Genomic DNA, 14,807 nt, shown 5'->3' on the forward strand with positions numbered 1-14,807 from the left:
GGTGCACTTTTTACAATGAGAACTTCTTTCACGATAAAATCTTTAAGTGGGGAAAAGAAAAATCAGTCCGCGTTGAATATCTGGGGACTGGTAGGTATTCTTATCAGCCCAGAGCACCGGCACCAGATTGTCGGGGGCGGGCCCGGGAACCTGAGTGTGACATGGGTCTGTTGGGGTGAGGTAGTTCGGTGCTTCCCTTGGGGTCTGGGTGGCCAGTGTGGCCCTGTGGCCTGAACGGGGGACCAGGGGCTCCAGGGCTTCCCCCTCTCTCCCAGGCTTGTGGCTCCTTGTGGGCAGGAGACCACCTTGGGTCTCCACTGATACAAGGCCCTCTGTCTGCACGAGGGTGATGGCGCCGTGGCGGAAGTCAGGGTCTCTCAGCAGACCTGTGTTTATCAGCTGCGTTTTACTGTTGACCTGAGTGTCAGCTGTGAATCCGGGGACAGGCCTGGACACCTGAGCTCAGCCCAGGCAGTCCTCCCCCTGGGAAGGGGTCACGGGCCTTTGAGGCCTCAGGCACGTGGGGGCCATTTTAACCCGCCGGCCCCGCAGATCCTCAGGGCGGAAGCTTCGGGAACCATCCTCACTCCTCACCCAGCTCTGTGGGCGTATGTCTTGTCAGTTTGGGGGAAGCTCTGGGCGTGCAAGTCTGTTCCCCCCGCCCCCCGGCTGGGGTGGCTGGTTGGGGTGGGCGTCTGAGCCCGGCTCTGGGCCGCCCTGGGCCCCATCGAGCCTTCCATGGAGGCCTCACGTGCTGCCCCATGCCTCTCCCCACAGTGAAGAAGAGCCCCATGCTGCTAGAGGTGAGCACAGCCCACTTCATGAGAACCAACAGCTTTGCCGAGGACCTGGACCTGGAGGGGGAGACGCTGCTGGCGCCCATCACCCACGTGTCACAGTGAGTGTCCGCCTGCCCAGGCTGGAGGGACGTGGGGCTCCGAGGGGTCGCCTCGGTGCCGGCCCGGGGCTCGGGCCTGCTCACGCGGGGCCCGCCACCACTTGCCGCCTGCCCTCAGCGACCGGGGGCCATCCACCCGCTGCCAGGGGCCGGACCCAGTGCCCGGGCACCAGGCGGGGAGGAGAGCAGGGGCATTTCCCGCCAAGTCTGGAAACATGATCCTCTTGTTTTGACTTATGGAAAACCAAACTGATCATTTTCCACTTGTTTTTGTGCCTCGAGCGTCTGAGGAGATTGTTTTTCTCTCCCCTCGCCCCCACCCCACCCCCCAAAAAAGAGACGACTTTGTTTTTCAGCATTTCCCCGTAGAAGCCCGGCCAGAGCCGCGGGGCAGATGCCGAGCGCTCTCTGCCAGTGGCCTCTGCTGTCCTCAGGGGCTCCTTCAGGTGGAGGAAATGGCTGATTTTCCACGCCTTCCAGTTGGCCTTCCCCCGAGGCCCAGCTGGCCTGGGACGCACGCCCGTCCTCCCCCGCCGTCGCAGCCCTGCCAGGCCAGTCCCCAGGGCCCGCCCGTGGTGTGATTCCCTTGCGAGGGATGAGTCAGTGCTCCCAGCAGGGGCACCCAGTGGTGACGGCGAGCGGTGGGGTCAGTGGGGCACTGGGGCCCGTTCTGGCCGCCGCCCCACGGGGGATTCCCCCGGACGGTGTTCCGGTGTGAGGGCGTGCGCTCCTCTCGGCCCTCCCCCAGCTCGCTTGCTGACACGGTTGCGTCTCCACGCACACATGGAGAGGTCCCAGAAGGGCGTTCGCCTTCCTCCGGGGGTCTTCGCGTTGTCCTGAGCCGTGGGCGCCTCCGTCTGGGTGAGGCCCTGGGCCGTTGCCTCGCAGGTGTCCGAGGAAGCGGGGACCCAGGTCGGGGGGCCTCCCGGCTGCTCAGACAGCGCTGGTGGAGTCTCGTAGCCAGACTGAGAGCGAGACGGGACCGTCTCGGGCTGGTCCTGTGACCAGGCAGGACCCGCCGGCCAGCTTTCCAGGCCCCCCAGGCTCACGGGGAAGTGGGCAGCACCCCGTGGCTGGCAGGGTGCCCCCAGGAAGTGCTCCCTGGCTTGGTGGGAGCCGGCCGGCTCACCAGGAAGCAGGGGCGACTCATGCTCGTGGACGCGGCGCGAGTGGGCTGCAGGGCCCCCATCGGTCCTGGAGATGACCAGACAGGCTTGCTGGAGAAGGGGGCGGGAGCAGAGATGTGAGCAGCCGGGCGGGCGGGCAGGCCGGTGCCTGAAGGCAGAATGCTGGCTTGCCGCTTTGGCGGAGGCCTTCACGGAGTCCAGGGCACGAGAAAGACCACGGAGTGGTAACGGTTGGGAGTTCTGTGGCTGGTGTTCCGAGCAACACAGGTGCAGAGCCTGCTCAGAGCCTGCCGGGACCCGCAACCCTCGGGCAGGTGGACCCCCCACCCCAGGCCTCCCTGGGCCTGCTGCCCCTTCCTGTACCCCCAGCCCCTCTCCTCCCGTTGGAGCCTCTTCTCCTTTGTTCTCTCGGCCGTGGCCGTGGCCCAGCCCCTCGAACACACACACACACGAGGAGTCCCACTGGTCAGGACGGGGCCACCACCCACCATCCACACAGCTGCGTGGTGACGCCTCACAGGCTCTCTGGCCCTGCAAGACTGGCTGGGGGAGGTTTCCTTGGTCACCCCCAGTGCTGCCTGGGCCCGAACCCAAGTCCTCAGCCAGGTCCCCATGCTAGAACCTACAATGGCTTCTCCCAGCAGACCTGTCCAGAGGTGGCGGCTGGGCGTGAACCAGCTGGGGGGACAGGAAGGTGTCCAGGCATGGTACTTAGGTCTGTGGCAGGGGCTGGGAGCAGGGAGACTGAGGTCAAGGCACTGTGGTCGGTCAGGGCAGGGTCAAGGGGAGCCGGCAGGGGACCTGCACAGACATGTCCTTGGCACAGGGAACCGTGCCTCAGGGAGCCCCACTGGGGAGAGTGGGATGGACGCTCAGGGAGAGGTGCTGGGGCCTCAGGACCGAGGCGCCCCCAGGGCCACGAGCTGGGCAGAGGCCCCACCCCACCATGGCTGGAAGAGGAGGTGGCTCTGGTGGGCGTGTTTATTCAGGGCTGCGCCCGCCCTGTGCACCCACCCTGTGCGCCTGCTCTGGGGCTGTGCATCTTCACCTCCCGCCCGGCGCTCCTGGTGATCCGTGCCCCTGATTAAACTTGGCTCCGGTTGCTCAGGGCCACGTCGACGATCCTGCGGGCCGCCTGGCCCCGTGGACCCCGACAGGGCTGTCCCCTGCCCTGGTGTGTGCACGAGGGATGGGGATGTGCACGGGGGTCTCGCAAGGGGCAGAGGGGGTGGGAAGCAGTTACTGAAAAACAGATTCATTTTTCTTCAGCATTTTACTGAGGTTAAGTGTATTACCACGTTGGGTCAGTTCCAGAATTCAAATTAAAAGCATAAATAAAGACACATTTTGTTTCCATCTCAAGCTCTCCCCACCCGCTGGGCCCCAGGGAGGTGAGGTCACTGCAGCCTTGATTACGGGAAGGTCCCTGGGGCTGGGCGAAGCTCCTCTTTCCGGGGCCTGCTGGCCATTGGTGGGGCGAGGGGTGGGGGGGGTTGGGGGCCGGTGAGGAAACCGGGTGCAAACTAGGGAGTCGCCGGGACACCGTGGGTCGGGGAGGCAGAGTGGTCTGGGCCGCACAAGCAAGCCCCAGCGTCCCCGTGCAGCCCTGGGGCCGTCGCCCAGCTCCAGGGGGCTGGGCCGCAATCTCACACACACACACCTTCCAGGAGCCCCCGTCTGCCTCAAGCTCTCTGCACCCGTGTCCCCCCGACCCAGAGCCTTGCCACAGGGCTTCCAAGGGGCAAGTGTAAGGTAGAGACGGGGCATCTAGGAGAGGAGGAGAGCCCTGCGCCCCAACAGGAGCTGGGATGAGTTTCTGGCCTCCTGCCCCACCCACTGCCTTCTGCCCACTGAGGGCCACCGGCGGGACAATGGGAAGGGAGGGCCACCTCTGTGTGCATCCCTGTGCCTTGCACGTGGTGTCCCCATCTGAAACCGCCTTGTCCCTCATCAGCAGCCATCAGATTCCTTCTCCATCGTCCTCGCCCCAGGGAGGCCACGTCCTCCTCTGGCTGTCAGGGCTTCCGTACCAGCTCCCTGAGCCCTCAGTCAGGGCCCCAAGAGCAGGGTATGCGTGGCTCTTCTCAGGCTCCCGCTCCCTGGCTCTCCTGAAGCCCCCGGCTGGAAGGAGCTCCAGGACTGTGGCTCCCACCCCAAGGCAGGCCAGACCCCCCGCCCCCAGGGCCAGGCCAGCCTCCCCTGAGACGAGGCGGTGAGGGCCGTGGTGCCTCGGCAGGGATGTTAGCATGGAGGGCAGCGGGCGGCTGGTCAGAACTGGCCTCCGCATGGGGATCTGTGGCTCTGATTGGGCCTGGGTACCCTTGTCCCAGCAGCCTTGGGAAACGGCCCCCCACACCTCGCCCAGCTGCCATGACAGCCAGGCCTGGCCAGGAGTCCACATCCATCCCATTGGGTGCATGTGGGCCCCCCAGGCAGGTGGTGTGAGAGGTCAGGCCCACCACAAACACCTCGGCCTGGGGTTCCCCTGAAGGGTTCCTCCATCTCCCTGTCGAGGCTGGACGAGGCTCTGCTTCTGCTTACCAGCCGCCCCCTCCCTGCCCTGCTTTGCAGGGGGCAGGGGGGCACAGCCCAACGCCCTGTGCATCTACGTGGGCATGGGGAGGGCCGCGGGCAGAGGGAAGGCAGGGCCGGGGCTGGGGTACCGTGGGCCCCCACCAGGTGACCGTGAGCACCTCCCCAGCAACCGTGGGCCTCTGGGCCTTCTGTGACAGGACAGCCTGTAGATCCTTGAGCAAAACCAGCCCCGTGTGCGTTAATTAGAATTTCCATGTCTCCAACTTTCTCCTGGACCCTGCGGAGTCTCATGCCAAAACGCTCAAGTGTCTCTCTTCCAGCAAGGCCGCTGCGGCCTGGCTTTCGTCCACATCACTACTAATGTCTCCTGAATTCTGCGTTTGTCAGTGAGGCCACGGCCAGCCCCATGCCTTCTGGAAACGGGGGCAAATGTCACAAGGCTCGGCCCTGCGCTCGGCTCTGTGGACTAGCTCTCTGGATGGGACCAGCTCAGCTGGGGATGTTTCGGGGACCCTGGGGCCAGCTGCGAATGACTCCCATGGACCGCAGAGACGCCAGGCACTGCACCTCTTCGAGCAGCCATGCTCCTTGCTTTATTTCTCGCCCTGCAAACTGGTGGGAAAGGATGAAAAAGCCACTCCGGGGCTAGCGTCCAGGGGGATGAAGGAGGGGGCTTGCCAGGAACAGATGAGACCAGTTTGTCTTTTCCAGACCGGTGTCCTGTCTTCTTCGGAGCTCCAGACCACCTCTGTCTGCACGAGGTGCCAAGGAAGCCCCGTGGGAGCCCGCCTGGGAGTGCTGTGCAGGGCTGCGTGAGTCACAGGCCCCGTCAGAGCCTCCCAGCCCCGGCGAGCTCCAACCCGTCTCTGAAATGCACGGGGGGATTAAATGTTCTCCTAATTAAATTAAAAGCGAGGCGGAGTGGCTCAGTGGGAAAGAGACGGGACTGGGAATCAGATGCCCTCAATCTGGCTCTCAGCCTGCATCGGCCCAGCTGCAGGCCGGCCCCGGAGGCCCCCTAACCTCTGGGAGCCTCACTTCCTCCATCTGAGCACGTGAGGAGAATGCAGCCGGCCTCCTGAGGCCAGCGCTCCGGGCCGTGGGCCCTCGGTCCAGGTAGAAGGCCCGGAGGAGAGCGGGAGGCCTCTTACTTCCTCGGCGGCCATGACCGTAACTCCTGGTCCGGGGGCGCCCCAGTGGCTGGACTCAGGTCTCTCCACGGCGGGTCTTGGGCGAGGCTGGCCGGCACCTGGCAGGCAATGTTGGCGGGTGTGAGGGACAGCTTCACAGATGGCGCTGGGGTTGCCACGGAGACATTTCTGGTGGTCCCGGGTCCCCCGCGGGCCCAAACCTAGAAGGGGAGGCTGAGCCCGAGGGCAGCATGGTCAGGAGGCCTGAGTGGGAGGTCAGGCCCGGCCGCTCTCCAGGCCTGGGTTGTCCAGCTCTCAAGTTAGGCCCAGAGAGGTCCGAACTTGCATACAGGGTGCTTCCAACGTTCCAGTTGAGGGATGACGCGCACACACGAGCGCACAGATCTCGAGAGCCCTTGGTACGTCTCAGCGCGGGCCACATATAACTAGCACCCAGACAGAGGGGTCCCGGGGAAGGCCCTGTGTGCCCACTTCTGGGCACGCCTTTGCCCGGTCACCGCCGTCTCGGCTTCTGGCAGCAGGACTCGGCGTTGCCCGTTCTTGAACCCTCTATAGACAGATGCCCCCGGCAGCGCACCTGTGTGTCCGTCTGGCTCCCGGGAGACGTGCCCACGTGGCTGTGCAGAGCAGCGCTTCACGCGCTCCGGGTGGCTGGCCCGCCACCGTGTGAACGGCCTACACTTTGTTTATCCGTTCTATTGTCGACCGCTTCCAGCGCCGGGTTGTTAACATTAGTGCTAAGAATATCCTGTGCAGGCTCTCTGGCGAACATACAGGCTGCGTTTCCGGCGCGCGTCTGCCTAGGTGTGGGGCCGCCGGGCCGCTGGATGGGCGTGCTTACTGCCCCTAAGTCCTGCCAAGCAGCGTCCCCGTGGGCGCGGCTGCTTCCCCCCGCCGCCGCCCGGCCGGGGCCTCCCCGCACCCAGCCCTCCTGCGGCGCTCCCTCTCGGCCGGGCCGGGGCGGGATCTGGCGGCGGCGGATCGGGATCTTCGTCCACAGGAACCCGACGGCCCAGGCAGCTGAGCCCCTCCCCGTGTTGCTACTTGGTTGGATATTGTCCTTTGTAAAAATGCTCGTGACTTCTTTTCTTACTGATGTACACTTGTTCTTTCTGTCTGCCTTCCCATGTCCTGGCGAGGGCTTGCGAGGGGCAGAAACGATCGTGCTCCCACGTGCCCACACACACACGCGTGCTTCCCTAGCACAGAACCACCGGCTCCCCCCCAGCGGGCCGTTCCTCCCGAGAGGGGCGTCTTTTGACGAACAGAAGAACTTTAAGTGAACTCTTAATGTGATCCAGTTAATCAAACATTTCCTTTCTGGATAGTGCTGTTTGTATCCTATTAAAGAAGCTTTGACTACTCCAAGGTCATAAAGATATTCTGGTTTTTTAAAGCTTTATTAGCTCACCTTTCACATGTAGATCCATGGTCCATCTGGAATCGATTTTTGCATCCAATGTGAGGCTGAGGTCAAGGTACATTTTCTCCCCCTTGGTTATGCAGGCTGGCTCAGCACCCTTCATGGAGAAGGCCGACCTCCCTCCGCCGTCCTGCCAGCTCCCCGCCATCCCACTCCAGCCCGCGGTCCACGCGTAGCTCTGCTTCATTCCACTGCTCAGACCGTGTCCTTTCTGCCAGGGCCTTGCTTCCTTGCGACTGGTGTTTGATAACAGGTCTGGACAGCCGGTTGAGAAGGCTCTGGCCAGGTCCCCTGCCTCGCAACTGGCCTGTCTCTGTGGGGTCCACCTCTGCCCCCACGGCCAGCGTCCACAGAAAGCCTCCTCTCCCTAGATGAGGATGGGGACAGCGAATGTCTTCACAACGGTGGGTCAATAGTGGGTCTTGGTAGCCGTGGCCTCCCCGCGCCCCCCGCGTTCCTTACTGTGTCCTGCAGGCTTCAGTGCCGTGGTCGCGTGCGGCTGATCTGACACTTAGCCTCATCCGCTGACGCTCCGGTGTTCGCCAAGCCCACGGACGCGCTCTTCCTGGGAACCCTGGCCGGCGTGGATCCACCCGTCCGGCCTGGAGAGCGCTGGGGTGGTCAGCTCGCCTTTCCGAGCCTTGGTGTTCTCTCGTGGATCCCGGAAATGGGCCTGGCGGCGCAGCAGTGAGCCCTTGAGGTTGTGGGGTCGGGGGTCTGGCCCTGCACCTAATTCGAGAACTGTGTTAGCCGGTAGGAGAGACCCCATGGGCACATCCCTTACTTGACCTGAGAGCTTCTGGAAGCCCCCGGTCACAGGTCTCCATGGGATGCGGATGGGGCGCGTGTGCAGCCTGGAGGTCCTGTCCTTCGCAAGATCTGCCCGGAGGCCTCTGAGCCCAGGGCCTGGATGCGGGCCGCAGGCAGGCGCACAGCCCACAGCCTCTGGTGGTGAGGAAAGGGGCTCCGGCCCCCCTGGGTGGTGCGGGGAGAGAGCTGGGCCCCTCTGGCCTGCTCTTCACGTGCCCCAACGTGCATCTGCCATCGTTCTCAACCGTCAGGCCTACCCGCCAAGGCAGCATGGCCTCCAGCAGAGCGAGGGGCAGCGTGGGCCAGACGTCCTGCCTACCCTTGGCCCCGTGCGTGGCAGGGGATGGAGGCGCTGACGTAGCCCCGTTATCTGGGGCAGCTCCCTGGGCGGCGTAGCCGGGGCGGCCGTGTTCACAGGCTCGCTGGCCGCCAGGTGCTCCCGAGAGGCTGCGTGTGTGTGTCAGGTTTGGGAGGGGGCTGGGACACACAGCTCGTGTCGTGGGGGGTCCGTACTGCACAGAAGGGCCAGGCCTTGCCTGGTCCCCCGTGAGGCAGGGGCAGAGCCGGGGCTCAGTCCCAGATGCACCGTCTCCCGGGGGGCCCGGGGCTGTGAGGGGAAAGCCAGGCTGGCTCCCGGAGGGCGGGCGGGCGGGCGGGCAGGGGGCAGGGAGGTCACCAGCCAGCCGAGGCAAAGGGGCCTGGCATCTGGTTTGGGCCTGTGCCTCCCAAAGTGTTTCTGTGGCCCGTCAGCAGGAGAGGACAGTGCGCGGACGGACACTCTGCTTTGGTTGAGGGGCTCTTTGTGGCCACCTTCTCCAAGAATTCGGCACATTCAGTCTCTGCACACACCCTGGACCTGGCGCCACCGCGCGCGGAGTGCGAGGGGCCTCGCAACCGGCAGGCCGCTCGGGGGGCCCCCAGCGCCCCTGGGAGGCTGACCGGCTTGTGCAGGACTCAGAGCGGCAGGCCGAGCTTCCCGGCTTCTAGGGGTGACCCAGAGCCCCTGGCCGGGCGGTCGTCCTCTACATGTGCTAGGCCTCTTGGGACCAGGCGGGTGTCCTGGGCTCGAGCCACCCCTTAGGTGCTGGTCCTTGGCAGTGACTGGCTCCAGGGCGGAGGTCTGACGGTTCAGTCTGTCGGGTCTGGCTGGCCCACGGGAGGCCTGGGCGCCATCTGGGAAGGGGAAGGAAAAGAGGCAGAGGCAGAGGGAGACCCGAGTCCGGCCTCAGAGGCTGGCGTCCCCGGCGTCCCTGTCAGCCCCACACCCTTACCCCGAGCCCGCGTCTGCTTTGATCATCACAGCAGCCCCAGGGGCTCCCTTTAAAGCCTGTGTTGGGGAGCAGCCTCTACAGGAGCGGGGACACCCTCCATGTGCGCCCAGAACTGCTCCCACTTCAGTGGGCTCGAGCCACACACAGCTCTGGGAACCTTGTTTTTTAGGGGCAATTGAAGGGATTTCCTACCTGATCTGTCTTCTGGAACTGAACCATCATACAAGATCAGACTAGGCTGCTAGTAACACTTGCCACGACACTGTTCTTCGCCGCCCTGCTAGGGAAACCGAGGCAGAGGGTGGGGTGACGTCACAGGCAGTAGAGGACATGTGGAAGACGGTGGGAGGAAGGCTGTTCTGAGAGACAGCGCTCAGGGCCCTTCCCCCTGCCTTAGACGCGGCCCCTGGAGCGGAGGTGGGCAGCGCCCAGCAGCCAACCCCGGGGCCGCCGGCTTCATTCCTCTGGCAGCCGGGCGCTGCATCTAGGGTATAAAGTGCAAGGCCAGGTCACGCTGGGACCTTTGGCTTCAAGCCTGTGAACCTGCTCTAGGCTTGTCTCCCGGGCCCTGCCCGGGCTGCGATGGGGCCCCCTGTCATCCACTCCCCGGCCGGGATCCAGCAGCCACCCTCGGGCCCGGGGGCGCCCCTCCTGCCTTCCCCTCCTCTTGGGCCTTTCGGCCTTGGTCTTGTGGTTGTGTTGTCCTTAGGTTCTGGATTTGTCAAGTCAAATGGAATATTCTCCCAGTTTAAAACACTGGAATGCTTTTTTTTTCTGCTTTTCTTCTTGAACTGCCCCGTGGAACCCCCGGCTGGGTGGGTGGGCTCCAGGTGGGAGCTCACGGGGGCCTGGCTGCGAGGCGAGGCCGCTGCAGGAGCAGGGGGGCAGACTCACGAGGTGGGACAGCCTTAGGTGGAGCGACGCCCCAGAAAACGGGCTCCGGGCGTGATTGAGCTCAGGCCGGTGGGTGTGTGTAGGGACTGGGGTGGGGCCATCCGCAGAGGTTCAGAGGACTTCACTGGAGTGTCCTCCCCAGTGACCCCCACAGCCCACAGCAGCTCCCTGCTTACAGCTCTCCACCGCCTACCCCTGTCCTGCACTGGAAATGGGCTGCATCAGACCAGGGGCCGGCGTTTGGGATGGGAAGGTATCTCTGTAGGTGTTGGGAGATGGACAGCCTAGGAAGTGGGGGCCCCAACACCAGAGATGAGGGGACCCTGCCCAGAGGCCATGCCAGCCACTGACAGCTGGGGCCAGGCCCTGGGGCTCCTGACTCCGAATCCCATGCTCCTTTGCGTTTCCAGCGGGGGCTGTCTGCTCTAGGGGGACCTGCACTGCACCCCACAGCAGGCCACGGCCCCCTGGCTACTAGGATAGCAGCAGGAGCACATCCTCAAGGCCCCGGTCGTGACCGTGGCCTGCTCCTTAGCCTGCTGTTTCTCGCATGCCAGGCCCTCCCCAAGGGATGCAGGAAGAGCGTCGCCGCAGCTAAGACCACTGCGGGCCATGCTTGGAAGGAGGGGCTGGTAGGGTCACGGCATTACATAAACACTGAACTGCAAGGTCTGAGCTGGCCAGAAGGGACAGTGAAGGTGGCCTCTCAGGCCACGGCAGGACCTCACGGCACTCAGCCAGAGACCCCGGTGGGCAAGAGCAGGGCGAGGGTGCCACCACCCCCCAGCTCAGGAAGATCAGAGCAGCCCTGAGCAAGGACAGGAGCCCAAGCAGAGACCCCAGGCCCGGGTGGCAAAGCCGCAGCCTCCTCCCCAGGCAGAAAGGCCAGGCCCCGGGAGCCCCCGCTTCCTGTACCAGGCCTCCCTGGGCACTGAGCACCTGAGAAGCCATGAGTGCTCCTGCCCATCTCGGTCCTCACTGACTCTGATGACCTGCAGGAGGATCACACTTCCCACCTGCTGCTCCCTGGCCACGCAGGTGGCAGGGTCCCAGTGACTGGGGTCAAAGAGAAGCTAAGCGTGACCAGCCTGTCCACCGTGTGTGGCTGATCATGGACTTGTCTCATTTACTGGGCTGGTGTTGGTCTCTGCCTGTAAATGTTTAACTCCCAAGGATGCCAGATCTCAGGGCTTGAAGGCCCGGCCTGGACGGGGACAGTGCTTCTTCCTGGTGTGGGGGTCGTCTGCAGCCAGGAGGGTGCAGGTGGGCTATGAAGAGGGACTTCCTGCAGGGAGCTCGGCCCCGGGGGGTGCTGCTCGGGGAGTAAGTACTGTCTTCTCCCACCATAGCTGAGCGGAGACCACGGGTGGGATGCCCAGCCCTGAGGGCCCCTCGGTGGTTTCCGGCTGCCTTGGGCCTGGGGTGCGGCCCCCTCACTTGTACTTGGTGGCTGCCCCATGAGGGCCTGGCCTCGGTCTCCCCGCTGGTGGGGAGGGAGGTGTAGAAGCTGGGTTGTGGGGCCACCCAGTGTGGGCTCAGGAAGGGAAGGAATGTGACTGAGGCCGGGTGTGGCTGAGGCGAGCACAGCCAGTTGTGGGTTTTGCTTGGGGCCCAGATAGACGTGAGCAGAGATGGAGGCCCCTCTCTCTCGGCCCCCACCACACACACTAGGACCTTTCTTCAGTGTGTGGCTGTGGAGCTGGAGGCCAAGGACACCCTCTGGAAATCTGAATTCCATTCGCTCTTGGCAGAGAGCAGCTTCCTGCTTGGGGAAGGTGTGCGTGTGCGCGCGTGTGCACATACAACCACGGGGGGCTGGCAGCGGGAGGGGCACGCGGGGGGCGGGGTGTCTGACGGGACGTGTAAGGTGACCCCCGTGTTTCCCGGCACTGGATGGCACTTGCAAAGCCTGTCCCGAGGAGTTAAGACAGATACCTGGAGTGAATGAATCAGAAACGTGCGGGCTGCGTGGCCTCTGAAATAATCTCTGGCTTAAAACAGTCATGGCTAAACATGCCTTTGAATTTGAAAGCCAGGACTTTTTGCAAAATAATTCAAAAAGTTTGTTGAACCTTAAACCTTCCCTGACGATTCCTTCCTTCTGAAGTTAACTCGTTAAAGTTGCTCCAATCCCAGCCTGGTGCCAGACCAGCTTCCTGGAAGCCCTCGCCAACTGCTGGCCTTTGGAAAGGCTTGTCACCCTAATAGCTGTAAAAAAAAAAAAAAAAAAAAATCGCTCATTGGGCACCTTGGCTGCAGCGTCTGAAAAGTCCTTTGTGTTCGCTCCAGCTGCAGAGTTTTCCAGGCCTCACTTGTGGGGCTGACTGGAGCTGTTTCTCTCCGTTTCCTCTTACAGTGGCGGGTGCTGGGCTGACTTCTTCCCGCCCAGCCTCCCCACGCCCAGGTGGGGGACGGGGATGCCCAGGGCAGAGCCCCTGCAGAGGCCGGACAGGCATGGACCGGTCCCGAGTGGGTCAGCAGCCTCATCTTCCCCTCCGCCACCCGCCCCCCACCCCAGTGGGGGCAGCGCCTCGCTGAGGAGCGCCCAGGGCCCCCTCCCGGGTCAACATTGTGTCACTTCCCCAGAGGACGCAGGTTCCAAGCAGCGCCCGGGTAGTGCCATTTCAGAAGCGGAGATCACTTGCTCCTCCCCAAAGCCAGGTTTTGGCAAAATAGAAAAGCACGGTGGTGAGATAGGGTACACGTTCCAGCCTGTTGTTGTTGTTGTTTCTTTTTTTTTTAAGTTTAAAACGTGAATATGCGTTAGGAAATACTGAAATGAACCCAGCTGTGGGGCAGATCAATTGAAAAATACGTTGTGTTGTCGTCATTGCTGCGTGAATCAAAATCAAAGATTACCTGAAGATGGAAACGAGTTACCTAAAAACTCAAGTATTTTCGTGGGACGCAGCGGTCAGAACATGCCATACACGTACACGTTGGTTTCTTGAAAGAATCGCTCCTCTCCGAACCCCGTAGTGACAGCGCATGCAGCAGCTCATTTCCTAGGAGAGCCTGTTGGTCTGCAGAGGGGTGGAGGGCACCCTTTCCCACTGGAGTGGGGGTGGGCTCCCTGGGAGCCTGCCCAGGGTCTGCTCTCGCTCTGGCTCTGCCTTCCGCTGTCAAAAACCTCTTTGTGCCGGAGCAGCCCCTGTTCCTCGGAGTGACATGAACCAGAGCCCACAGCACCATGCGGTGGAGCTGCCTCTCGCCAGCCGCCCCAGCCCCCGGCGGAGGCTGCCCGTTCACAGCCTGGCAGAGCGTCCGCATGCTCTGCGGCGCCCCGTGCTTTACCTCCTGCGATCTTGCGCAACAAGTAATCATAATATTAAAGTAGGCTTTACACACACGCGGCAAAACAAATTCAGAGCACAGAGGGGGTTATGGTGAAAACATCAGGCTGTCCCCACCCCAACCCCGGATTCCTGTGTTTCCTTCCCTAAAGGTTAGCGCTGTTGGCGGTTTCCGATCTATTTCTCCCCCGTGTTTTATATAAGCAAGTGTGTCTCTGCGCCTCTCCTTACACGGACCACGTTTTCACACGAGCCGACACGTGGCATGCGTGTCTGTCTGTGGTTTCCCTTTTTGGAGCTAACGTACAGGTACGCCGCACTTCTTTTTGAGCTGCCCACATGAGCTAGATCTACTCAGGGCGACGCCTCCGAGAAGCACTTTTATTAAGTGTTACGCACGTGGGCGCGCGCGCGCTGGGGACAGCTCCGCGCGGTGGGGGTCAGGTGCTGCTTTTTCAGGGGCCGCCTTCCAGGATCCGTGCGCGCGCGTGTCCACGGCTCTCAGCCCACCGCACAGGGCTTCCCTCACGTGGGGCTGTGCTTGTGGGGGCTCTAGGCTTTATGGCATCGGTTCCGTTTCCAGGGAACACGAGGCACGTGGATGGGCGGCGGGGGGCGGTCAGCAAGCTTCCCATCCTCGGATGCAGGGGTGGGCCGCGTAGTGAGGCCTGAGGGCGACATGACTCGACTCCAGCTCACAGGACGGGGCCAGCAGGGACACACACAATGACCCCAAGAGAACGGAGCCCTGGCCAGCGAGCCGTGCTGCGCTCCCTCTCCGCGGGCGTCGTGCGGTAAGGAGACCTTTCAGCAGTCCCTGAGCGACTCCACTCACTTCTTGGTGAGCACGCGGCCGCAGTGGGCACTGCTCAAAGGCAAGATGCCTGGGTGTTCTGGAGATGGGTCTATATTAAGACATCGAGCGCATCTCCTTCTTATTAACAGCTGCAGAGCATTCCATTGTCCCATGAGTATGGAACAAGTCCCCTATTGATGGATGTATAGCGCAGCTAAAGACAGCCATTAACCATTCAGATATTCACTAAGGAACTGCCCGATTATGAAATTAGTCCGTCCCTCCCCACTGAACACTATTGTGTCGTTCCCCCCCACCCCCCCCACTTATCCCTGCTCCAGCTCTGTAGATGGAGTCTCTTACCAAACAAGGACGATACAAAGTGAATCAATTATGGAGAAGAACTGTCAGTCTTGCCAAGATGTGAGATTTCTTGAAGTTAAGGGAAGTGAGACTGAAGACCCCACCAGAGATTAAGCAGAGTTAAACCAGTTACCAGGCGAAGAGAAAATCAAGGCTGGTGCCTAGGCGAGCAGCTCAGAGCAGAGCGAATGAAGTAGTAAACCAGAGGGTGGCCCCTGGGCGCAGCGGCAAAGCCCGCCTTTCTGC

The 14,807-nt window shown here is 62.6% G+C and overlaps 1 protein-coding gene across 2 annotated transcripts in view; it reads left to right on the forward strand.

Moving 5' to 3' along the window:
- Window positions 1–14,807, forward strand: part of KCNQ1 (potassium voltage-gated channel subfamily Q member 1) — a 322,171-nt gene that overhangs the window by 144,460 nt on the left and 162,904 nt on the right. For both annotated transcript variants that reach the window (XM_045893038.3, XM_054511786.2), the window contains one exon: window positions 778–898. In XM_045893038.3, coding sequence (XP_045748994.1) covers window positions 778–898 — 121 coding nt within the window. The remainder of the gene's footprint in view (window positions 1–777; window positions 899–14,807) is intronic.

Source organism: Mirounga angustirostris, unplaced genomic scaffold (genome assembly GCF_029215605.1).
Source record: "Mirounga angustirostris isolate CCGP_5_RB_7025 unplaced genomic scaffold, mMirAng1.0.hap1 SCAF_13, whole genome shotgun sequence".
Classification (NCBI taxonomy): Eukaryota; Metazoa; Chordata; class Mammalia; order Carnivora; family Phocidae; genus Mirounga; species Mirounga angustirostris.